This window comes from Podarcis liolepis (genome assembly GCF_965112155.1).
Source record: "Podarcis liolepis genome assembly, chromosome: 6".
In the NCBI taxonomy this organism is placed as follows: Eukaryota; Metazoa; Chordata; class Lepidosauria; order Squamata; family Lacertidae; genus Podarcis; species Podarcis liolepis.
The window spans coordinates 25,862,752-25,888,906 of NC_139559.1; the positions used below are offsets into that span (position 1 = coordinate 25,862,752).

At 43.9% G+C, this 26,155-nt stretch overlaps 1 protein-coding gene across 3 annotated transcripts in view; it reads right to left on the bottom strand.

The window, feature by feature from the left end:
* Positions 1-26,155, bottom strand: part of PPP1R16B (protein phosphatase 1 regulatory subunit 16B) — a 113,652-nt gene that overhangs the window by 64,519 nt on the left and 22,978 nt on the right. For 2 of the 3 annotated variants that reach the window (XM_083508092.1, XM_083508090.1), the window contains exon 2: positions 9,880-10,267. In XM_083508092.1, the coding sequence (XP_083364218.1) occupies positions 9,880-10,126 (247 nt within the window). In that variant the 5' untranslated portion in view covers positions 10,127-10,267. Of the gene's footprint in view, positions 1-9,879; positions 10,268-16,659; positions 16,680-26,155 lie in introns of those variants that run through there. The other variant, XM_083508091.1, reaches the window with a different exon arrangement.

The following is a 26,155-nucleotide window of genomic DNA, read 5'->3' on the forward strand; positions in this document are numbered from 1 at the left end:
ATGTTCCATAAGTGATATGATTAGCTCCTTTTCCCATTTCCTTTTAGGTGGGACTTAATGGATTTTTCATTTCAGGCCACCAGGATTAAAGAGGGTGGTGCAGTTTTTACTGCTCTCTGTTTTAGATTGTGATATTGTGAACTTTAGATTGGTTTGCTGGTCTGAAGTGCTTTATGCTGTTCTTTTATTTATTATAGTGCCGTTGTTGTTTTTTAAAATAATATTTTAGATACTAGTGTGTTTTTGCTTATTAATAAAAAATAAATATTTGTGTAACCTATGATAGGAAAACTTTGTTTTAAAAAGCAGCATAGAAATTCTTGAATAGACAATAAATAAAATAATTTGCATTGTTAGGCCATCATACACTTCAGAAAATGTGCCTGATACAACCGCAAAAGGGCAACATTACTAAGTTTGGATAGCATGTAAGAATTCAACAGATTAATCAAATCACTTAAAGATCAGATGATTAATTAACTAAACATTCTTAGCCGCTTGACAGCCAGGCCTTCAGCTGCCAAAATCAATGACATTCACAGCTAAGAGGGATACTGTGTCCTCTGGTTTGCCTGCTGAGATCTGGCAACACAGAGCTTGCGAAGCAGATGGCAACCTTAAGCATCCGAACTGGTTGTACCTCATGCAGACACACCAATGAGAGCAATTCAAATGAGCTCCTTATGTGCTGCTATGGAAGGAACACATTTGTTAGTGCTGCTACAAAAAACAAAACAAACAAAAATGCAAAATTTAATCTGCTAGCATCAAAATGAACACCATTTTCAGGGATAAGGGAAAGGAACTATGCACATAGTCAAGAGTTTGGCATTATCAGCTAGCAATTATTGACATCATTCTCTACCAATATCTAACCCAGCTTGGAAAGTGCTAGGACAGGTCCTTCGCCACAGTGTTTCCTTATGACTCGGAAGCAGGCTAAGTGGTAGAGAAAGTGCTTTGTACACAAAAGGTCCCAGGTTCACCCCCAATATCTCCTGTTAAAACAATCTCAGGTATCAGGGCTGGGAAATATTTGTATCTCAAACCCTACCACCAGCAGCCAGCACACACAATTTTGGGCTAGATGGTCAACGTGCACCTCGAGTTCTACCTTGAGCCCAGCAGAGAGATGCTCTCTGCTCTCACAGAGGCAAGATGTACGTTTGTGTGTTCTCGGTATAGTTAGAAATAAAGCTTAGCAATGTAGCACTATACCTGCTTCATCCTTTCATTTCGTTTCGTTTCGTTTCGTTCGTAAACTCTGCTGGGCTCAAGGCAAGATGAGCCGTATCAGCTCAAGGGCCAGAGCTGATCAAATCTAACAGTTCCAACATCTACAAGAAGAAGCCCAATACAATGGTTTAATCCTATAGAGTGGTACCTCGGGTTACATACGCTTCAGGTTACATACACTTCAGGTTACACACTCCACTAAGACAGAAATAGTGCTTCAGGTTAAGAACTTTGCTTCAGGATGACAACAGAAATCGTGCTCCGGCGGCGCGGCAGCAGCAGGAGGCCCCATTAGCTAAAGTGGTGCTTCAGGTTAAGAACAGTTTCAGGTTAAGTACGGACCTCCGGAACGAATTAAGTACTTAACCTGAGGTGGTACCTCTAGATATGAATGGGATCCGTTCCAGAGCCCCGTTCGCATCCAGAAGCAAATGCAACTAGCGACGGCACGTATGCGCATGCTGCTTTCTGCCGCTTCTGCGCATGCGTGTGACATAATTTTGAGCGTCTGCACATGCGCGAGCGTCGAAACCCAGAAGTAACGCGCTCCATTACTTCCGGGTTGCTGCGGAGCGCAACTCGAACACGCTCAACATGAAGCACGTTCAACCCGAGGTATGACTGTACTTCTGCTACTCCTTTCAAATGCTATAAATATTATGCAGAAAAATTGAGGGTGATTTCTGGGGACAATGTACTGAAACAAGAAGCTGAACCTAGATGTCAGACAGATTGCCTCCACCAGGGAGATTCTGTACTTGGGTCAAAATCCCTCCTTAGAAGTAAATAACAGTTTCAGAAGAAAAGGGCTATATGGAAAATTCAAGGCACCTTTGTAAAAAGTCTAAACATCTAGGGAATAACTGGAAATTAAAAAGGAGTACATTAAGAGAAAGCAATTTATAGAAGCTAATTAAAGGCTCTCTTTAAAAAAAATGCTTTTCTAATTGTAGAAGTTGGTTTTATGTTGAAAGTGGTGCAAAAACAGTAAGTGAACAGCCACTAGAAGGTGAATGGATGATTTTACATACATACACACAGCACATACGAAACACCACTGTGCTCATTATCACTACTATGACTTAATTAAAGGATCATCATAAAGGAAAATTCTATAGTACATGATGAATACTGAATTGATGAGCTATTTCAGTTCTTCCTAGGTTAAGATACTTTCCTTTAACAAAGTAGGATTATGAGATCCATCATACATCTTCAACTTTAAAAAGGCTCTTAAAGGTATTTAAAGAACCATATTATCCGTTATCAGGAGGTGTTCCTCTGTCTCATCTTGTAAATTCTGTTCAAGCATCTGCCCACCAGAGTATCCTCCTTCATTTATCTCACGTGTCCGATAACATAAGCTAAAATCTGCTTATGTCCCAAGATACAGGACAAGTTCAAGTGTTTCTGGATTGCACCACTTGAGTGAAATGCATTTGTGTAGTTCTTTAGTCCCAACTACTGTTCCCCTCCTCCCACCCAATTTCGGGTTTCTGCCTGTCAAACTGCCCACAACCCAGGCCAGTCAGTGTGCGTGTACACACACAGCACGTGAATGTTCACTCACAAAAATTAAAAACACCCAGGGGCGAAACTAGGCTTTATTTCACCCGGGTCACACACACAGGTTGGGAGCCACTAGAGGCTTCACCTGGCTAGAAGTCTGGCTAGTCCCCCGGTAGATACGGCTCTGAAACACCTACAAGCAGAAAGCCAGCCTGCTTGGAGGGGCTACTCTTTTTCATTTCAACCTCTAGTTTCCTATATAAAATGAATCCTTTTCTCTCTCCTTTCAAGTTTAAAGAAATGATTAATCACATGATTCCCCACCCTCATAGTCTGTCAATGTACAGCCCAGGAAAATATTTCTAGCCCATTCATTCATTTCACAGTACTTGTATCCCAACTTTCTATCCCAAGATCACTCAAGGGAGGCAGCAAATAAGCACTGAAAGATCAAGAAAACAAGTTGAAAGGAAAGATAAAGTGACAGCCTGATGGCAGCTGGCCAAAATTAAGCAACCTGCAGGTCTAAAAAGACAGTGAAATGCCACCAGAGAAGGGTGATATTATCCCATTTGTGTGTGGGCTACCCATTAGTCTTTAGTGTGACATGTCTCTTTGTCCTCAGAATCCTAGGGTTTCAAAGAAACAGAAAATGAGGTACTTTAACACACACACACACTGCTTTTAGCTAGAACTAAATACCCCTATAAACTAAGCCAAAAAGTATCTTGAGCACCTACAATTTACCCATAGCACTTATTAACACATCTTACCTATAGCATTTCCCTTGAAGCAACTGAAGACTTAAGGCCCTTCCAGGCATCCTTTTTATCATAGACTCATAGAGTTGGAAGAGACCATGAGGATAATCTAGTCCAGGGTTTCTTAAACTTGGGTCCTCCAGCTGTTTTTAGACTACAACTCCCATTATCCCAAGCTAGCAGGACCAGTGGTCAAAGATGATGGGAAAACTGTAGTACAAAAACAGCTGAAGACCCAAATTTGGGAAACCCTGATCTAATCCAACCCTCTGCAATGCAGGAATATGCAGCTGTCCCTTACAGGGATCGAACCTTCAACCTTGGCATTATCAGCACCACGCTCTGACCAACAGATCTATTCATTGTGCATATATTTTATTTAATGTGCATTTATTTACTTAGACAATATATACCGCTTACTTACAGTCATTTCTAACAGGTCAAAATAAAAAAATTCCTTCCAGTAGCACCTTAAAGACCAACTAAGTTAGTTCTTGGTATGAGCTTTTGTGTGCATGCACACTTCTTCAGATACAGGTGTACAGGAGATTCAATACAGTGAGACTAAAAATGAGTTGAAACTATATAATCAGACTTCAATTAAAAGCCTGCTGAAATAAAAGAAGTCTTCAGTGGCACCTGAAGTTCAACAGGGAAGGTGCTTGTCTGAACCCAAATGAGTTTCACGAAACTGGTCCCACAATGGTGAATGAATGGCTCCTGGTGGATACGAGCCACAGGGGTGGGGACTAACAGTGACCCTGGAGATCTCAATGATTGGGTAGGGGTAGACGAGATCAGGCACTCTGTAGAGGGATCCTGGGCCTGAGTTGCTAAGGGCCTTTAAAATTCATACAAGAACTCTGAAATTGATTCGTGTTCGTGATGGTACTGGTGCATTCCTCAATCAGTGCATTCTCCATAACTTCCTGCTGACTCTTCACACCACAAGTATACCATCGCAGAAAAACTAATAAAGTGGAATGACGGGTGGACGGTCCAATATGTATCCACCACCAATGCAGGATTATTGTATCAATGACATGTTGCAGAATTGTTATTGTTTGGTTGTTTAGTCGTGTCTGACTCTTTGTGACCCCGTGGACCAGAGCACGCCAGGCACTCCTGTCTTCCACTGCCTCCCGCAGTTTGTTCAAACTCATGCTGGTAGCTTCGAGAACACTGTCCAACCATCTCGTCCTCTGTCATCCCCTTCTCCTAGTGCCCTCAATCTTTCCCAACATCAGGATCTTTTCCAGGGAGTCTTCTCTTCTCATGAGGTGGCCAAAGTATTGGAGCCTCAAGCTGCAGGATCTGTCCTTCCAGGGAGCACTCAGGGCTGATTTCCTTAAGAGTGGATAGGTTTGATCTTCTTGCAGTCCATGGGGCTCTCAAGAGTCTCTTCCAGCACCATAATTCAAAAGCATCAATTCTTCGGCGATCAGCCTTCTTTATGGTCCAAGCTCTCACTTCCATACATCACTACTGGGAAAACCATGGCTTTAAGTATACAGACCTTTGTTGGCAAGGTGATGTCTCTACTTTTTAAGATGCTGTCTAGGTTTGTCATTGCTTTTCTCCCAAGAAGCAGGCGTCTTTTAATTTCATGACTGCTGTCACCCTCTGCAGTGATCATGGAGCCCAATAAAGTAAAATCTCTCACTGTTGCAGAATACACATGTAAAAAAGCGGGGGAGAACCCACTAATACGGAGGGGCCATTCCTGTAGAGATGTTTGCCCTTGTCCAGTTAATTGACCTAGAGTCCTGGACCTCTAAGCAGTGGCTAGAGAGGTAATTAACTGGATGGAACTAGCAATTTACCTCAAGCCCCATTACTGCTGCAAAGACATGTTTGTGCAAATCTCTTCTCAGGATCTATTTGTGCCTTGCCTCCTACAGTGCCCTCCATAAAGATTATACTGTGGGCAGGCTGCCTATCAGAATAATCCCAAACTTGTCACTGTTGCCTTTAGCTTGCCTCCTTTGTCCTGCCTACCTATCAATCTTAGGGTTAGATTGGCAGATTTTAAAGCAGGGATTATATTTGTTTGTTTCCTCTGCGGAGCCAGCTACAATGGAAACTAAGCCTGTAGCTGATACCACGCAAATAAGCAGAGGCATTTGCAACAGGATATGCTAAGGCTCCCATAGATTTTCCTTTCCCTTTTTCTTTTTAGCCTTTCCTTGACAAATGAGTCTAAAATCTAAATGACATCATAAATACCAAACAGCATAAATCTTTTATTTCTCTTTTGAAGAGGAAAACCAATTCTTGCTCAAGGCAGTAAACAATTCCCACACACTCTTGTAATAATTCTCGTTTTTAAGTCCAGCAGTTTTAAAATCCAGGTTTTTGGGTGCCTTGACAGTTAAATAAAGATGCTCTAAATGGCAGTCTACACTTGTTGCATACAACAACACGAATGATCATTTTAGCCAATCCACAGATACAGCAACACCACTTACACATTCAATGAGCAATAGTTTGGAGTTCAGTGGGTAGTTCCTCTCTTATGGATAAACACTGCTTTTGGAAGGATGTCAGATAGCATGTGGAGAGCGGGGGGGGGGGGGCAGAGCTGGGGAAGCAGCTTCCAATGTAAATGACTGTCATGAAAGGCTAGGATAGTCAATGGAGCCCTCCAGGTGTTACTTTTTCATTTATTGGCTGCCATTCACCACAAGGTCTTTGTGTGGATTGCAGCAAGTGAAGCAATTATATTTTAGAAACAACTCAAACCATTGCATCCAAAACAGAACATTATCACTTCAACAATAGAGATGGGTCCCACAAAACAAATTACTGTAACTGTCAAGGGCCAGGAAAAGAGGTACATCTTGAGGATTATGGCGGAAGTTGTACAATGCAAATGCTAGCTAGACACACTTCTGTGCGGAGACAGCTTCACCATTTAGAGCAGAGGTCAGCAAACTTTTTCAGCAGGGGGCCGGTCTACCATCCCTCAGATCTTGTGGGGGGCCGGACTATATTTTGAAGGGGGGGAAATGAACGAATTCCTATGCCCCACAAATAACCCAGAGATGCATTTTAAATAAAAGGACACATTCTACTCATGTAAAAACGCAATGATTCCTGGACCATCTGCAAGCCGGATTTAGAAGGCGATTGGGCCAGGTCTGGCCCCGGGCCTTAGTTTGCCTACCCATGATTTAGAGACTGCCACAGAGATATCCCTTTCCTGGACAGCCATATTGATCTCAGTGGAAGATGCTTTTCTACTGCAGAGTTGCTAATCTGTGGCCTTCTGGATTTTGCTGAAAAAGAACTCCCATTTGTCCTAACCAGGATAGTCAGGGATGACACAAGTTACGTAGTCCAAAACATAAAGAAGGCTGCAAGTTACCCACCTGTGGTCTAGAACAGCTAGGATGCCACTGAGATACCACTGAATTATTAGTTTTAGTTCCAGTATTTCCACTATCTAAACTTCATTTCCCATTTGTTTCCACCCTTTCAGAAAGCGAAGAGTTCTTCTACGTTCTTGCAGCAACTTCAACTTGAGCATCAAATCAAACAGCAATTCAGGTTGCAATTCTTTGCACATTTCCTTGGAAAGGGCAAGTCCTGCTGAACTCAGTAGCTGCAGTGTTTGTTTAAGTGGGCAGTAGAAAGCCAATAGGTAGAGTCATGAGCAAGAGGCAGCAAGGTGTTAGGAGACAGAGCATAGCATCCCCTAAGCTAGCTGTCAGGTGTGGTGGTGAACGTGTTCTTGCCAACAGGGTTGAAGTAAGAATCAATGACCAGTACATTTGGTTTCTGTAGATGGAACAGAGGGGTGCGAGAACCATCTTGTCTTTTGTTTCATACTGTTAAATGACACGTGCCAGCCTTGGATACATTCTTTCCTAGAAACATAACTTGTACTTCATTTTTAGTCCATACTGATTAAAGAACCATCAACAGATAATTGCATAAAACAAACCTTCGGTAAATGTTTAATATATACCTGGTGTATGTGTATATGCTGCTGTTTATACCAATTCTGCAAACATTTCCTCATTCTTCTCTAATTATTTTCCTTGTTATCCAAAACCAAAATATCATATACACATTTAAAAGGCTTTAGACAACACGTCCTGATTGCTACTTGGAATGAATTTACTTCCTTTAGAACTGCTGCCAGACATTTGATATATACAAAATGTCAATGCTGGAAAAAAAATAAAAGGGTCCCCCTCCATTTCCTCATTCACTAAATCATTTGATATCTTCCCTCCAACAATCCAATCTTTAAATCTTGAGATCAGATTACACCATAGTCTCCTATTGTCTTGTCCCAGCTGAACAATTTATGCCTAATGACCAAGGGCAGTAGGGAAATATCTGGGCTAATCCTACTTTTATCATCCTCTCAGCTTCTAAACAATTTGTTGTGTAATTCAGATCTCAGATGGTGTTTCCTTTCAAGCCGTATTATTGCATCTAATGGATCTAGCCGTAATGTCTGTTCCAGCCCAAACCACATCCAAATCACATACTGACAAAAGATAAATAAACTGAACAGCATAACAGGCTGTGAACATTTGATGCAAACTCCATTGATTTTGCAGGCCATTTGTAGCTATTTCTTCTAATTTGCCACCCAAAGGAATGTTTATTATTAGACTCCGCTAAATATGAAACAAATTATTGGGGAAATGTAAGAAAAGAGAGTCCTAAAAACAACAACTATTTTTTTAAACTTCAGATAGAATATCCATCTTCACAATTGATACGGAACGGAAGGGGGGGGCTCCTTTCCCCCTTCCTTCTAGGAACATCCGAGGCCCCGCTTATTCCTATGGCCCCGCTTTAGCCAATCACAGCCATGCATTCGTCCTGCAGAAGCATGGATCCGAAACCAGGGACCTCCTGTTACAATGTATCCATTCTGTTTCTGCTTTTGCCCTATAGTACAGAATGGGTTTGAAATCATTGAAATCTTTAGAAATTGATATAAAATCAACCGTAACTCCGATTTCTTCGCTCTCAGTGTCATTCAACTCAGTTCCCCGTGGACTCCATGATGCTATCCCTACTTCCATAATCCCTGAAGCGGCAGGTCACGTACGCAGGAACTTCTTAATTCGCCAAACCTTCCCTCTAGGCAATATTAGGTGGCAGACGATGCATATCTCTGACCCATTGTCTTGCCACCACCGGTACTCAATAAATGTGTATCTATGTATATTTCCCGCTCCGCATATCCCCCCTCCCTCATCCGAAAATGCTAATTAATGTAATCCCACCTTTTCATAATGTATTCATGATGTAACTTGTGAAACCCAACCTTCCCATAATGTATTCGTGACGTTTCATGCACTGTATTCTGGGATATGGAGGAAAATTTCAAAAGTTCATGTCACCCCTTTCTCTGGGTTCAATCTCGCCTTGAACCTGTTGCGCAATAAACTTGGATCTTCTGCAGTTTGCTCCTGCGTCCGGCTGAGCTCATTTTCTTCCGCAGGGACCCACGGACTTAGTCCGATGAGCTGGGTGGCAGAGTAACACTGCACCCAGATTTTTCCGTAACACAATCAATAACTTTTTCTATGCAAAAAATAAATAAATCTCCGTAAAGTTGTCAAGAGGCAAATCGTTAACTTTCCTTCTTTCTCCCTACTTCCCATTTCATCCTTCTTGTGAGATGTCTCCTGAAAAGAATCACCATAAATCCTTATACCAAAACCCAGAGCAGCTATTATGCTTTAAGTGTGTCTTTTGCCACTTACACAACATATACCAAACAAAGATCAATATTCCAAACATTTCACCTAAGTCCAATTCTTTAACACAGGCATGGTTACAAATGCTCATTTTTACTTTAAGTCTATATTATTCTTTTCTACAACAAATTGGTACTCTCCCATCCCCACCCAAGTAAATACATCAGGGTAACCCAGAAACAAACCCCATTTTATACCTGTAGCCATGCTGCATGCACTTTGGGATATTTTTTCCTTTCTTAAATACCAGACTTTTTTTTTTTACTTCCGCCCTAACACATCCGGAATCTGCTAGAGCAGCCTTTCTCAAGCTGTGGGTCCCCAGATGTTGTTGAACTACAACTCCCATCACCCCTAGCTAGCAAGGCCGGAGCTCAGGGATGATGGGAGTAGTAGTCCAACAACATCTGGGGACCCACAGGTTGAGAACCGCTGTGCTAGAGGGTGCAAAACATGGAACAGCAGTCAAGGGATGGGGGGAAAGAAGAGAAATGTTCATCGTAAGCCTCACACTGGACATATTACATATGGCAGTCTAAAGGACAAGCATCCAGGGCCCTAAATGAGCACTCAGATGCACCACTGGGCTTACAGTCAAACCTAGCAAGGGCACACAGGGCACAAGAACTTGCAGCATCTCCTACCTTCCTCAACATCGTTCCTTAGTGAAGCCTCCAGCAGCGCAACGCTGGCCTCAAAAGACACCTTCTTGCGGCTGGCAACGTTCCTCTTCTTCTCATGCTTCCTCCTCTTGTGTTGCATCTCCTTCTCGTATTGCGCCCACTTCTTCAGCTGCTGAGCACGGCGTTTCTGGGCTGTCCGGAGCCGCTCAAGGGTAGGCACCTTATCCAGTAGCTGCAGCTCTGTCAACAAGTCCATGTGGGTGTCCATGGCCCACCTGCCAATGGGTCAGCCACACTCCTGCTGGACCAGAAGCCCAACCTTGCGACAAGATGCCTGACACTACGGGAACATGCTGCGGCTGGACTGCGAGCGGCACTGCGTAGATACCAGAGAGCACATTGTGGTATCCTGCACAGTGAGAGAGAGAGAGAGAGGCAGAAAACAAGTAAGCGTGTGTTGCGTCTGGCGAAAACAAAACAGGCATAAAAGAACGCTTGTGCCGATTGCTACATTCTAAACAGCCATTGAATGTTCTTAATGATGAATGTTGCTCTTTTTTCAAAAACTTCTCTCTGCAAAAATGAGGTGTATATTCAGTTGCAATTAGGTATTTGTTCAGCTGACAGGCCTTCAACTTATCTGAATATTTTAAAAGTAAATGCACACCAGGAAAGGAGGATTACCAACCCAAGGAGGAATGGCTTATAAAACTGATTGGCCTATACAGAAATTGGCTACTAAATTAAGAGGACATAATAAGGAAATGTTTAAGGAGGAATGGAGACCATTCATAGCTTACCTATCCAACCATCACCCATACATGAAAGTCAAAGGCAGAATTTGAAGTATAAACAGTGGGTTGTTGAAAGAACTAATGATATTGGGGTTTGGACAATAAAAATGTGTGTTATAAAACAATAAAAAGGTTTAAAAGAAACAAAACACACCAGGAAAGGAGGGTGGGAAGTCAAGAAGAAACTATGTATTTTTTTTTATAAAAAAACCTGTATATGATGAAAAATGCTTTGAAATAACTTTGGAGAATTAATGAAAATATTTATGTTTTTAAAAAGCATATGCCCATTAAAGAACACTGAACTCTCAAAGTAGTCTTTTTAAAGCCATGGTTATCCTACAACAATAACCCTTGAACTCGTTTCAGTCTCCCTGTCCAACTAATGCACCCATCCAGATGTTCATTTGTTAAAATTGCAACAAAGGAAATGGATAAGATTAATGATCACTTTTCATGTTTTCCTTGTTTTAAATGTTAAAACCACAACCAGAGGTCTTAAAAGTGATTCCACCTGGCAGTGTCGAGGGCAGCAGAATCACTTTGTTATTACAGTCATACCTTGGAAGTCGAACAGAATCCATTCTGGAAATCCGTTTGACTTCCAAAACATTCAAAAACCAAAGCACGGCTTCTGATTAGCTGCAAGAAGCTCCTGCGGCCAATCCGAAGCAATGGACCTTCAGCTCCAAAATGCCAAAATGTTCGGGAACTACGGTAAGCTGTTCGACTTCCAAGGCATGAATGTATAGCAAGATTAAAGATTGGGGGGGGGGGAATGTTACAGTGGGTGGAGTTCACCAGAACATGAGAAGAGCTTTGCTGGGCCAAGTCAAAGACCCATCTAGTGCAGCATTCTGTTCTCACAGTGGCCAACCACAGGCATTTGGAAAGCCCATAAACAGGACCAGAATGCAACACACTTGTGAGTCCTAGTAATTGGCATTCAGTGTGCCTCTGACACTGGAGGTAAAATATAGTCGTCGTGGCTACTAGCCACTGATTTTTAGCTTTAAAATACAATCATTGCCTAACCCCCAAAATACTCAGTAAAAGGTCCTAAGGTACAGAAACACTTTGGGATTCTTTGTTCCTGTGAACAGACGGCACATTCTACTGCGTCTTTACATAGCGGCAAGATCCACTGGGTGTATCTTAGGTATGTGCAGGGCTTTTTTTCAGACGGAGCTCAATTGTGGCACCTCTCAGGTGGGTGCCATTGCCATTATAAGAGAACAAGGGAGGCATTCATGGTGAGTTCTGGAACCTCTCTTTCTGGGTACATGCACACAGAACTGGAGTCAGGAGATCTGATCTCATATCTCACTAAACCATCCCCACTGAGTCGATTGTATGGACAAGCACTAACACATGCCCACTTTCCCCCCAAATAAATCAAACGCACACTGCATATATATCTGAAAATCATATTTTTAAATTGGCCTCTGTGGCCTCTGTTCAATGTACTCCCTGCTCTATTGCGAAAAGGCTCATAGCACATGCTTTGCATGCAGAAGAACCAGGATCCATTCTCAGCATCCCCAAGGTATGGCTGAGAGAGGCACATGTCTTCTGGAGAGGCCCTGCCAGTCGGTGAGCCAACGGTCTAACTCTGTTTTAGACAATCCCCCCTGGAAAATTTGCTCATTCGTTCACTTATTTTGAATTCTGTGTCTGTGTTTTAAGAAAGTTGACATTCTTTTTCTGTTGGGAGCTGGGAGTGGGCTGCAAGACCTTAATTAAGTCAACTCCTTCTCAGGTTTCGCACCATTCAAGGTGCTTAGCCTGGGGGACCAGTGACAAAAGGAGGTCAACAAAGGAGGACAGGCCAAGGAATCACAAAATGGGACAGGAAGGCTACCAAGGCTCCTTCTGCCTTCAGCAATGTTGGTTAAACACCAACACTTATTACCATATTTTTTTTCATCAAAGGTCATATCCATTAGGTTTAATCATACAGCTGCCTGCCGAGAGGAGCACAGAGAGAAGAAATGTCATGGTGCATCTGCTCACACTGCAGCCCCAGCTGCAACAAAACATCTCCCTCCGCATCGGTCTCTACAGCCACAGCAGGCGATGCAACCTTCCAATAGCTAAACTTCGTCCCCAAATGCACACTCCTCCATTGTCTGCCCAGCACACACACCAGGTTCTGCCCAACTTGGCGCGGGCAGCGACACGTGTGAAATCATGTGGCAGGAGGGTTTCTAATGGGCCCTGCCCTCCATTTTGCAAAAAGAAGGGGGAAAGGGGAAGACGTATTACAGTGGTGCCCCGCAAGACGAATGCCTCGCAAGACGGAAAACTCACTAGACGAAAGAGTTTTCCGTTTTGGAGGTGCTTCGCAAAACGAATTTCCTATGGGCTTGCTTCGCAAGACGACAATGTCTTGCAAGTTCCTGCTGGTTTTTTCCCCCTTTCCCCCCCTTTTTCTAAGCCGCTAAGCCGCTTATCAGCTGATACGATCAGCAGATAAGCCGCTAAAAGCCGCTAATAGCGCTAATCCTTTAATCCGTCAATGGGCTTGCTTTGCAAGACGAGAAAACCGCTAGACGAAGAGAATCACAGAACGGTTTCTTTTCGTCTTGCGAGGCACCACTGTATCTCCTTTCCCTGTGCACTGAGTACTCCCTGGCTCTTGAAAAAGGCTAGTATCGGGACTAAGAATACAACACAGCATGGTTTATCTAACCCCTGTCTTTTGGAAGAGCCAGATACAAACTATGAACTAGCTTTAGATTAAACAGCAACAACAAAAAATGGCCCGGCCTCTATCACTCCACCACCCTCCTTAGCAGAAAGGGGAGAAGAGGTAAGTAACCACAAAGCTCTTGAAATACTGTAACTCTTTTCAAAATGCTTCATTCTTTGGAGGGCAAGTTGAGCGGTGTTTTTTCCCCCACTTTTAAAAGCAGAGCATTTCTGACTCACCCAGCGCTATACCACACAGAGTGAAACAAACATCCCCGCTAATAGGAGACAGTGAGAAACAGAGACATGGGTGAGAGAGCCTCTGGAGGGATAGATATGTTTGGAAGCAAAAGCAGAGGTGGAAACTTGAAGAGCTCTCAAGGCAACCTAACTCCTACTCGTAGCAACACAGGGGGAGGGGTGGAAAAACTACAAGGAAGGCTGATCAGAACCCCAGGTGCAAGCCATTCCGTATGCCAGAGCACATTTTCTGCTTTCCACAAAAGCACCAGGGTACATTTCTCACATCAGCCTGCCCATGGGTGAAGCCTCCAGAGGGGCGCCATTGAGGCTCCTGGACTGTGTGTGTATGAAAATGCACATGGGGTGTGTGTGCCAAACTAAGTCTTTGACACGGAAATAAAGCATAGTTTCAACCCAGTTTATGCTCACTTTACTTATGCAATTACAACCTTTCATGGGGTAGGGAAGAATGAATGAAGGAATGAATGATGGAGGGAATTTGCTGTTTCACCACCAGCACCTCCATTTTCCCCCTCCTACCCGCACAACCAGAAATACCTTCTTACGTCCTTCCACCTCACTTAGTGGGCTTTGGGAAGGTTGCACAAGGCCCCTGGGATGCTCATAGAGCCCACCTATGATATTACCAGAGCCTGGTAAAGCAGCTGTCTGCCTTGCAGTGGGGGGGGCGTGTTCCAGGGGTCCTGACTTTGCACGCTTTTACCTTTGTGCACAGACCCGCAGAAGTGGCAGACCTTCTGTATTACATTTATATCCTACCTTGCCTCCAAGAACCTAAACGTTTGGTATCTGCTTCTCCTCTTCTCCATTCCACCCCCCCCCCAACAGCAACCCTGTAAGGTGGGTCAGGCTAAGAGAGAGTAACTGGCTCAAGGTCACCCAGTGGACTTCATGATTTGAGTGGGAATTTTAATCCTGGTACCCTAGGTCCTAAACTGATCCTAATCACTATCACACACATATAATTGAAATACTACCAGAGGTGTATCCAGGCTGCTATGTTTTTCAGGTGGGATTTAATCATATACCACCAAATTGAGGTTGTACGACTAAAAGGTGATTTGGAGCTCTTGTGCAAGAAACCTGCTTGCACACACACACACACACACACACACACACACCATGTTTTAAGAAAAACGACAGGAAAATGCACAGGAAAGTATGGGATAACATGTGTTCGGTGCAATATTGTCTAACATTCCTCAAATAGATCAGAATTAATGCTCAATAAACATTAAAGCTCCCCGCAGACAAATCTGGGTGAATGCTTGGCAAACCGGTCACCTGGAAAATGTGTCCTTTCCTGTTGAAGGCAATATATTTGTAATTATTCCCCCCCACCAACTCCCCCTCCCCCCTTGCACTAAGGAAAGTGAATACAAATTAATTAACATTGTGCAGTCTTGGGAGGCTTCAATGCTGGATATTACACATAACAACAAGGGGGAGGGGGAGAGAGAGATAAGTTCCTGAGGACCTCAAGCTTGTTCACGACTTGTTACATTTTAGTCAATCCTAATAAAAGGCATTACTGCTACCGTTTGGGGAATGGCTTTTTCGCTCTCCAATAGACCAACATGACTACTTATAGCTTGTGTATATTCCCCGCTTTTCACACTAATTGCATTTCACAGTACATAATTGCGCCTGCTAATTTAAATAAGTAGCCTGCAACCATTGCTCTGTATTTCCACTGTTTTTTTCCCCTCATCCTCAAAGTTCTGCCTTTTCAGCTCAGTTCTGAAGAACCTCCTGCAAATGCACCATGGACTCCCCTTTGCACAGAGCTTTCCTCTCTATTACCTGTTCAATGTTAACGGTAGTTTGCTGTCCAAAGTGACAAACTGCAGTTAGCAATCCACAGGAAACAGAGAGAGGGAAGCCGTGCACCAAAGGAGAGGAAGTTTGGAGACCCTGCAGCAGGTTCCCAGGTTGTTCAAAGTTTCTACATCCAGGGACTACCCTGAAAATTAAGGAGGTCCACCAGTCACAAAATGGTGGCAGGTGGTAAGGGAGCAAGTCACAAAATGGTGGCATGGCACTTTCTGACCCCCAGCTTTTGTGAGTTGGCAGCAGTGGTGGCTGGAGCCCATTAGGCAGGATGGACAACAGTAGGTGGAGCGAACTCTGCCAGAGCCAATGACTGGCAGAGGCAACTCATTATAGTTTTGTCCCCATCTTCCTTTGTGCAGATGACACTAGGGAGGAGGAAGTTGAAAAGTACAGTGGTACCTCAGGTTACACACGCTTCAGGTTACATACGCTTCAGGTTACAGACTCTGCTAACCCAGAAATAGTACCTCAGGATAAGAACTTTCCTTCAGGATGAGAAGAGTGCTCTGGTGGCGCGGCGGCAGCGGGAGGCCCCATTAGCTAAAGTGGTGCTTCAGGTTAAGAACAGTTTCAGGTTAAGAACAGACCTCTGGAACGAATTAAGTTTTTAACCCAAGGTACCACTGTAGTTGTTAGTAAGAAGGCAGGTAAGTGGAGACTGGCTAGGGGCTGACTGAGGTTGACGAAGCTGGGCCCCGTTTGCCCAAAGAGATCACCCTCCCTTGCTAAAAACAGGATACAAACAATGTGCACTCCTTTCATGACACACCAAATCAACTGCCAGATGTGCTCACCTCCCGCTGCCTAAAGGTAGGCACCCCCAATCCCATCGTAAAGTTTTCCTTCTGCTTTCAAACACAGCACTGTGTGGATCCCAGCACAGTTCTCCCACATCATGTTTGATTCCTTCTATGGACTAAATACAGCAGTTGCTACTAAGTGCAGCAATAAGGATCTGAAAGAATCGCCTGCATGCAAAACTCCAGGGAAAGGCAACCGGCTAGTTGCATTCTGACTTTGGCCCAAGTCATTAATTAGCACATGACACGGTTCAGAAACCCAGTGCATACCTCTGTTCCACCGCTCAGGCTGCCCATTTTCAGAAATGACCTAGTTTCCTTTCCAAAATCGAGGGAGAGAGAGAGAAATACAGTTGCCGGTTTCGGTTTTTGCACAAACTGGTCAGTCTAATTATAGCACAGGCACAATGTTCACTTACCTGTGAAGCAGCAGAGGCCACTGTAGTTCACAAAGCATTGCATCTGCGCTCGTTTGCTCCCCCCCCCAAAGGAGAGTGTGTTTCTCCTCTCTACAAGCTCAGATCTGTTTCCATGAGCTCAGCACTTCCGCTTCTTGTGATGTGCCGAGAACATCCTGCAAGCCATGAAGCGCAACCAGAAGAAGTGTGGAAGGAAGAATAATATCGACCTCAAAGGGCAAAGTGAATGAGAGAGAGGAGGGGGGCGGTGGGTGGGTGGACGTGAGGCCATTTTACGGTAAGGCAGGCTTGCAGGGCTTGCAGCAACAACAACAAAAACCTCATCCAAAAACCAGAAGCTGAAAAGGAAGGTGGCAGGGAAACAGCAGCGAAAGGACAGGGCAGTTGTCTGCTAACATCTAACCTCAGCTCACAAGATTTCAATGCACAGCTCTGGGTAACATGCAAGTGGGAGGGGGGAATAGCCCTGGTATCCTCAGCACTAGTACCTGCACCCTCAAATGTGACACTTGTTTTTATTTTTCTTCTTTTATCCCTCCTTGCAATGTGTGGAGATACAGATTGTGCTAATGCAGAGGTTCCCAAACTTTTAAAGCCACAGCCCCCTTCGTTCCATAAAGAAGAAGAAGAAGAAGAGTTTGGATTTGATATCCCGCCTTTCACTCCCTTTAAGGAGTCTCAAAGCGGCTAACATTCTCCTTTCCCTTCCCCCCCACAACAAACACTCTGTGAGGTGAGTGGGGCTGAGAGACTTCAGAGAAGTGTGACTGGCCCAAGGTCACCCAGCAGCTGCATGTGGAGGAGCGGAGACGCGAACCCGGTTCCCCAGATTATGAGACTACCGCTCTTAACCACTACACCACTACACCACACTGGCTCTTTCCCTAACTTCAGACCCATATCAGCGAGGCCAAGGGGGCAGGGTCTTATCTGGACAGCCCAGGATCTCTATACACACTACCAAGGCTTGTGCTCCAGGGAGGTCACTTCAGTGCTGACACAGCGGTTTGGCTTCACCCCCCCCCCATGAGGTGTACTCCATTGTTTCTCAAGACAGATGGATGCTAACCAACAGGTCTATAAGGCCAACGGGTCTATAAAGAAATTTGATACATCTTTACAAAGCTTAACTTCCTCCTGTGTATCTGAAGAAGTGTGCATGCACACAAAAGCTCGTACCAATAACAAACTTAGTTGGTCTCTATGGTGCTACTGGAAGGATTTTTTATTATTTTGTTCCTCCTAGGGTTACCAGAAGTTCTAGCTTCACTTGAAACTGATCAGAAAGCTGTGACTAATGCAAAAATTGGGTGGCTCAAGTACTCAGCAGGGCAGAATATTGCCGTGATATTACACCACCACTGAATGATCTGCACTGGCCGCCAATTAGCTACCAGGTGGCCTAAAAGATACTCTAACCCTTTATACTCCCATCTGATTACTGTGCTCTGCAGCACAGATCACACGTCCTGTTTTGCCACCTGGGGTGAAATGGGAAAAGGCTGCCTCGCTTCAGTCTCTCTTACCTGGCTTCCGTGGCAGCAATAGTGCCAGTTCCCAGAGAGATCTCACCAGATTCTCCTGTGATTTCAAGTGAGATATCCCTCCTGCCAGTGGAGGGCAGGATGGCCGTAGGGGTACCGCTTCTTGGAGTGTGGTGGTTAAGAGCGGTAGTCTCGTAATCTGGTGAACCGGGTTCACGTCTCCGCTCCTCCACATGCAACTGCTGGGTGACCTTGGGTTAGTCACAAATCTTTGAAGTCTCTCAGCCTCACTCACCTCACAGAGTGTTTGTTGTGGGGGAGGAAGGGAAAGGAGAATGTTAGCCACTTTGAGACTCCTTCGGGTAGTAATAAAGCGGCATATCAAATCCAAACTCCTCCTCCTTCTTCTTCTTGGGGTTCAGCTGCCTGAAGAGGATGCCTCATCCCGCTGCCTCATGGGGCAACCTGCAGATAACAGCTTATCTTGAGGTCCATGTGCTGTCAAAATTGGGCCTTAGTGTGTGGGTACCTTCAATTTGGATCTCCCCACTGTTACACACCAGAGAGGCACCATCTCTGTCTTTTTGGAACCTGTGGAAGTACCGTATTTTTTGCTCTATAAGACTCACTTTTTCCCTCCTAAAAAGTAAGGGGAAATGTGTGTGCGTCTTATGGAGCGAATGCAGGCTGCGCAGCTATCACAGAAGCCAGAACAGCAAGAGGGATTGCTGCTTTCACTGCGCAGCAATCCCTCTTGCTGTTCTGGCTTCTGAGATTCAGAATATATTTTTTCTTGTTTTCCTCATCCAAAAACTAGGTGCGTCTTGTGGTCTGGTGCATCTTATAGAGCGAAAAATATGGTAGATATTTTGATCCCAGTTAGTATATTTAGTGGATTTGAAATTGTTTTTAACATATGCAATTGTTTTAAATATGCAACTGTATTACCCCCCCAAAAAAAACCTTTATAACAACTAATTTTAAAATATGCAATAGTTTTATATATGTTTCTTTTAATTGTGTTGTGAAATTGCCTGAGAAAGAAGAAGAAAAAGAAAAAGAAATGGTGTAAACTCTACAGACAAGATTCAGGACCAGCCCTCAATTCTTCACACACAGAGATTCTACCTTCTGAAAGTATAGATATAAAAGTTTAAAAACAATATTCTTTATAAGGAAATTGATCCCTGCAGGCAGTAATTGCTATAAGCTGGTAGGAAAGAGGAATGGAATTATAATTGCTATTGTTATTAATTTATATACTGTATGCTATATGTATTATATTTATATATTAATTTATATACTTAGGGGCAAAATGATTTCTAACTAGTTTGCCAGTTATAATATCCATATGTAATTAAAAATCAAATGAAACAATTTCATCAAAATATTAAAAGCAGACCTAATTAAACTTCACAATAAAACAAGCTTGTTAAAAAGCATAGCAATTAAAACAGTTAAACGAGCAATTAACATTTGTTTGTGTACTACTGAGAATGGTGGTGAAATCCCAAGGTCTTGCTGCTCATATAGACACTTTCTACCACCTAGTGCTCTACAGCAAGTCAGGTTGGCAGTGGCAGAGCTTTTTTGCTCATCCTGATCCACTGCAACTGGTCAGAGTCAGGTGTCACAAATTCCCTCTCTGCCCAGCTGGAGTATTCAATTCCTTATATATGTTGTGTTAAGCCTCAGGCATAAAAGCCAGTGGCAGAGTGCAAAGGTACAATTCTGCCCAACCTACTACCCAGGGAAGCCTCAAAGCAAGCCAGTCTATGACTTTTCATCTACCACCTTAAAGAAAAACATATCTAAGGCAACAATCCAGTATTGGTTTAACTGGTAGTAAGTCCCAAGAAATAAATAGGACTTATTTCTGAGGTGATATGTATAGGTTTGCTCTGCAAGTCTGCTAGCTCGTTTAAATTTGGGGGATTTGGTTCTAGAAACAAACACAGGATAAGTCAGGCCATGCAGCTAAGTAATATCTATCCCAGGGGTCAACAACCTTTTTCAGCCGTTGGCCGGTCCACTGTCCCTCAGACCATGTGGTGGGCTGGACTATATTTTGATTAAAAAAAAATAAAATCCTATGCCCCACAAATAATCCACAGGTGCATTTTAAATAAAAGGACACATTCTACTCATGTAAAAACACGATGATTCCTGGACCGTCCGCAGGCCCGACTGAGAAGGCCATTGGACCGCATCCAGCCGCCGGGCCTTAGGTTGCCTACTCCTGATCTATACTGCCTGACAGCAATTTTCCACAGCTTGAGACAGCAGCCTCTCCCAGACCTATCTAAAGAAGCTGGGGAATCAAACTGGGGAACTTTTGCATGCAAAGGATGAGCTCTGCATGAGCATAGATCATGCTGCGTGTTTTCTGAACAGAAAATATGTTTAAGCTATGTTCAATTACTTTAAACAACAAATAACTGTTTGTGGCTATAAATTAGGTTGCACTTGGAGCGACTGTCCTTATCACCCCTCACAAGCATCATTAGTACTCCCCCCGCCCCAAGCAAATTGTGACCCTAACACTGGGTATGATTAGATGATAAAGACAAACAGCAAACATTTCCTCTGGGTTACACGCAGTCAAGTGGAGGACTGAATTAGCTACCAGTAAAAATAATCTGGATGATGGAAGGTGATGGGACAGAAATGGACAAGGAGAAGGAAGTCAATCAAGCAGACAGCTTTCTCCCAGCCTGTTAACATTTCTTCCCTGAAAATGTTGATCAGAAGACTACAGCTTCAATAAAAATGACATTTGTGTCTAAGCAAGTAAACATGGCCACTGAACACCTAATCATTTATTGTTCAGAAAATGGTATTTTCAAAAACCGTACACTGCCAAAATGCCCAAAGACGGTCAACAGAAATGCCATCAGCACATAATACCCTTTTTAGAAGAAGCTCTGATTTGAAAAGCCTGGTTAAAGTACACATTTTAAACATGCCATTAACCAATAATTTGACCGTGCACACGCCTGGGCCAGGTGAAATCCATTCATGATTTCGACCTTTAAAGCAGCGCCAAGGTAAGACAGTAAAAGATGGGAGGGAAGGAGGGAAGGAAGGGGATTTGGAAGTAAAGATTGGTGGAGGTGGGGGAGAAATAACAGATAGCTCCAAAAGGTAAGGTGGAAGTAACAGCTACTGCATAGCCCTGTCCACACTATAAAGCTCAATTAAGTTTTTGCCACTTTAATTGCCATAACTTACCCCAAGGACTCCTGGGAATTAGAATCTGGCAAGTGTTTAGAATTCTGCTACAGAACCATCCCTCAGGATACAGAATGATGTTAATCTGGTCTTACCCTTTAAGTGTAAAATTAAAGTTGGACGGGGCCTTGTAGGCCACCTGATTCAATCCCCTGCTTGCAACCAGAGCCAGAACATTCCCAAAAGATGACCATTTAGTCTTGAATTTCCAGATGATGGTATTTGATTGACCCTCCCAGCTTCTTCAGTTAAGAAGCCTCTGAATGTCTTTCAAGGTTGTCGGTTGCATTGCTGAGCACCAGCGTAAGGCTGGCTGGCACACAGCCTCCTCCTATCAGTGCCAGAACCTTTTGGAAAACGCCATGCAATACCTATAAGCAGGTGTTTTGGAACCAGTCTGTCCTGCCCTGGGCAATGGAAATCAGAGTCCCTGTAATCCCTGGGCTAAGTAATTGGCTTGCTCTTAACAGCCCATGCCAAATACCAAGGGCGAGTGTCCAAATGCTATTAACACCTGTTTTGAGCTTCCTTGTGGCTGTCAACTTAGGGGAAAAAATTAAAAGTGCGATGTCCTCTCTGACATCACACTGAAGGGCTATTCAAAGGATCATTCTGATGCATGCAGAAAGTGTAAATAAGTTGAAGTGGGGGTGGGAGGAACAATCTCCCCGCATTCTAAAGGAAAGCTACAAGCTGCTAGTCAGCTTTAAGTCTTGATTTATAGAAGCCATTGATAAGCTACCTGAATAGCATGACTGCCACTTCCCTGTGGCTGCATCTTGGAACATCCAAACAAAAGAATCACATAAGAGGGTCTGATCATATGTCCAAAGCAGTCCTGCACTTGAAGTCACTGAAGCTAAAATCCTTGAAGCCGCCAAGCTCCCTACTACTGCATTCGCAACTGGCATCCATTCACTGGGGCTGAAGTACTTACAAAATAGAACACTTTCTGCGGAAAAACAAAGCATCACTGCTGCCAACCCAGAATGGCTCCCTCTGTCCAAGATTTGAAGCAGCTCTGGAGAAGAGACCATCACTGGGTCCTTTTAATTGTGAAGGACAGAAAGTGTGGGGTGCTCAAGCCAAGGGTCACAGCTTTGGATGCTGAAGGTTCTGGGTCATTGTTATACATTACTATAAAGGTAAAGGTAAAGGACCCCTGACAGTAAAGTCCAGTCATGAAGGACTCTTGGGTTGTGGCACTCATCTAGCCAGTGTGGTGTAGTGGTTAAGAGTGGTGGACTCATAATCTGGTGACCCAGGTTTGATTCCCCGCTCCTCCACATGCACCTCCTGGGTGACCTTGGGCTAGTCACACTTCTCTGAAGTCTCTCAGCCTCACTCATCTCACAGAGTGTTTGTTGTGGGGGAGGAAGGGAAAAGGAGATTGTTAGCCGCTTTGAGACTCCTTAGGGTAGTGATAAAGTGGGATATCAAGTCCAAACTCTTCTTCTTCTTCTTCTTCTTCTTCTTCTTCTTCTTCTTCTTCTTCACTGGCCGAGGGAGCCAATGTTTGTCCATAGACAGTTTTTATGGGTTATGTGGCCAGCATGACTTCTGGCGAAACCAGAGCAGCACACGGAAATGCCGTTTACCTTCCCACCAGAGTGGTACCTATCTATCTACTTGCACTTTGACGTGCTTTCGAACTGCTAGGTTGGCAGGAGCAGGGACTGAGCAATGGGAGCTCACCCGTCATGGGGATTCGAACAACTGACCTTCTGATCGGCAAGCCCTAGGCTCATTGGTTTAGACCACAGTGCCACCCGCGTCCTTTACATTACTATATTCATTGTCTACTATATTTTTTTGTTGTATCAAAGGAACCTGATTTCTTACAGAAGGAAAAAGCATACAATTTAAAATTAAAATACTGTAGATCAAAATATTTAAAAACATTATTCCTCCACCGCAATCTCCCAGGAAGCCTGGAAAAGACTCCTGTTTGACACCAGTCAGTTCAGCTAATACTGAGCTAGGTGGGCCAATGGTCTGACTCAGTATAAAGCAGGTTCCTATGCCCAGATAGCCCTTTACCCAGATGACTCATTCAATCAAGCCAAGTCACATGCGAAACACAAAACTTTTCTAAATGGCTCATTCAGAAATGCAGCATCTGGTCATCTCAACTGAGAACAACAACAATCCAACTAAAGATGAAAGAGGAGAGGAATGACCTTGTGGTGTCTTTGTTTGGAAGGTTCTCTCCAGCTTCATCAGTGGACCTCTAGCTGGCATCAGGACCCTGGCAAATTTATCACCTTCCAGAGTGGGATGTTCCTTTGTAACTATCAGCAGCTAATCTGAGCTTCCTTGGATGACAAAAATAGCTGCCACATCTACGTTAGACACATCAGATTCTCCACTCCTGCTCTCGCTCTTCCCCATGTTGAAAATTTGTTAAACTGGATACACCAAACTAGCCTTAAATCTTCCTTATCTATAAACAAACAAACAAACATGGCAGCACAGCTCCTGCAATCTTGGTTCCAAAGAAAATCAATGAGCAGCAAAAGCTGCTGCTGCAGAAATATATCAGGAAGTCTGTGTGCTGTGTAGCACAGCTACTTTACACCCACCTCAGCATGGTTTGTGTGAATGCATACTTGACATAGCTTGCCCTTCCTACACCAATGGAATTACAGACATGCTCTGCAGAAATCTCAGTGACCAACGATCTCATTTCCCAGCGTGTTTGTAAGTAATACAAAAAGTCTGACCTCTCAACACACACACACACACACACACACACACACCCCTTCCATGCTTTAAACCACTCCCCCATATCTACTCCCTTAAGAACCTTCACTCAACTGCATGCCCTTTCTCAGGTTCTTCATATGTTGTCTGCATGTTAAGGACAACAAAAGATTCAAATTGCTCTCCTTAAGATTTTCACATAGTGGCAGTTTTGGACACTGTGGATGAGTAGGAGATGTAGTTCCCCTACCTAAATTCTGACATGTTATCATTGACAGGGACACTGTACCAACTGCCTTCTCTTGCATTTCTGAAACAGTTCTGTGTATTATTCAACCACTCCAAGAGCACATAGGAATTTGGTACTGAATACAACTTTTTAAAGTGGTTTCCCCCCTGATTTTCTGTTGCAACAATAAACCATAACCACATTAACAAATGCTGCAGGGCTGATGTTCTTGTCACATTACCCACTATCTTCTTTGAGTTCACACTTCTGCTTCAACTCACTGAAGCATCAACAAATTGGTAGACACACATTTCGCCATAGTGTCCCATGCACTAAAGACGGGATCAATGCTAGTGCTCCAAGTATCTGCAAATTTGTCATTCACTTTAGGTCCTCTGCATGCTCTGTAATGTTGTGTCCTGTAAAACATGCTACACCCTGAAAATTGTATTTTTTGTTTACAAAAACAAAACCCTCCAAGAGATTAGTCATGAAGAACATAGGCTTGAAAGTATGTGAGCAATATCTCTGTCACAGTAACACTGGTCCTAAAAGACCAGTGGCTCCTGGTCCATTTCTGAGTCCTAAAACACTGGTCCTAAAAAACATTGGCTCCTGGTCCATTTCTGAGTACAATTCAAAGTGTTGGTGTTGACCTTTGATGCCATGGGTAGGCAAACTAAGGCCTGGGGGCCAAATCAGGCCCAATCGCCTTCTAAATCCGGCCCGCGGATGGTCCTGGAATCAGTGTGTTTTTACATGAGTAGAATGTGTCCTTTTATTTAAAATGCATCTCTGTGGGGCATAGGAATTCGTTCATCTTTTTTTCCCTTCAAAATATAGTCCAGCCCCCCACAAGGTCTGAGAGACAGTGGACCGGCCCCCTGCTGAAAAAGTTTGCTGACCCCTGCTCTAAACATCTTCAGCCATGTATTCCTGAAGGAGTGTCTCCACCACCATCATTCAGCCCAGACACTGAGGTCCAACTCCAAAGGCCTTTGGGCAGTTCCCTACTGTGAGAAGTGAGGTTACAGGCAACCAGGCAGAGGGCCTTCTCGGTAGTGGCGCCCGCCTTGTGGAACACCCTCCCATCAGATGTCAAGGAAATAAACAACTATCTGACTTTTAGAAGACATCTTCCCTTATAGGGAAGTTTTCAATGTCTGATGTTTTAGTGTGGTTTTATAATTGTTGGAAGCTGCCAGAGTGGCTGGGGCAGCCCAGTCAGATGGGTGGCATATAAATAAACTATTGTAGTAGTAGTTGTAGTAGGAGTAGTAGTTAGCTGATGACCCAGGCAATATGGGTTTTGGTAGCCTGTGTATGAACCTGCTCTAACCAACCAACACTGCATTTGTCACTTCAAACCACAAATCCATTATACTCTCTAACCACCACTTGGCACTGTAACTAAGCACCCTTCTGTTTAAGCCCAAATTGAGACTTAGTTGTCTCAGTTGGCTATTTCCCCTATGTAACTGTGTGTGTGTGTGTGTGCAGGTGCGATACAGTCACCCCTGTGGAGTACAATCAACTGTGTAGTGGGTATGAGTTACTCGTGCGTAAACTGGTGCCTTTCTCGGTTAATTTGCCTTGTTAAAACTTTCTGACTGCGCAGCCCCTTCTCATGGTGGCTGCCTCAGTCACTGGCAGAATCCGTCAGTGGGCGTTTCTTGAACCTCTTCCAACATAAAAGTTGTTTGACACCCAGTCTCCTCCTCCTCTCACTGCGCGGGAGTCTTCTGCGCAGGGAAGGCGTGGGTAGCGGAGGACCTGGGCTCTCCTCACTGATGTCCAATGAAGAGTCTCTGAGCCCTCTCTCCACTTCCCCCCGTCTGCCTCCCTTTAT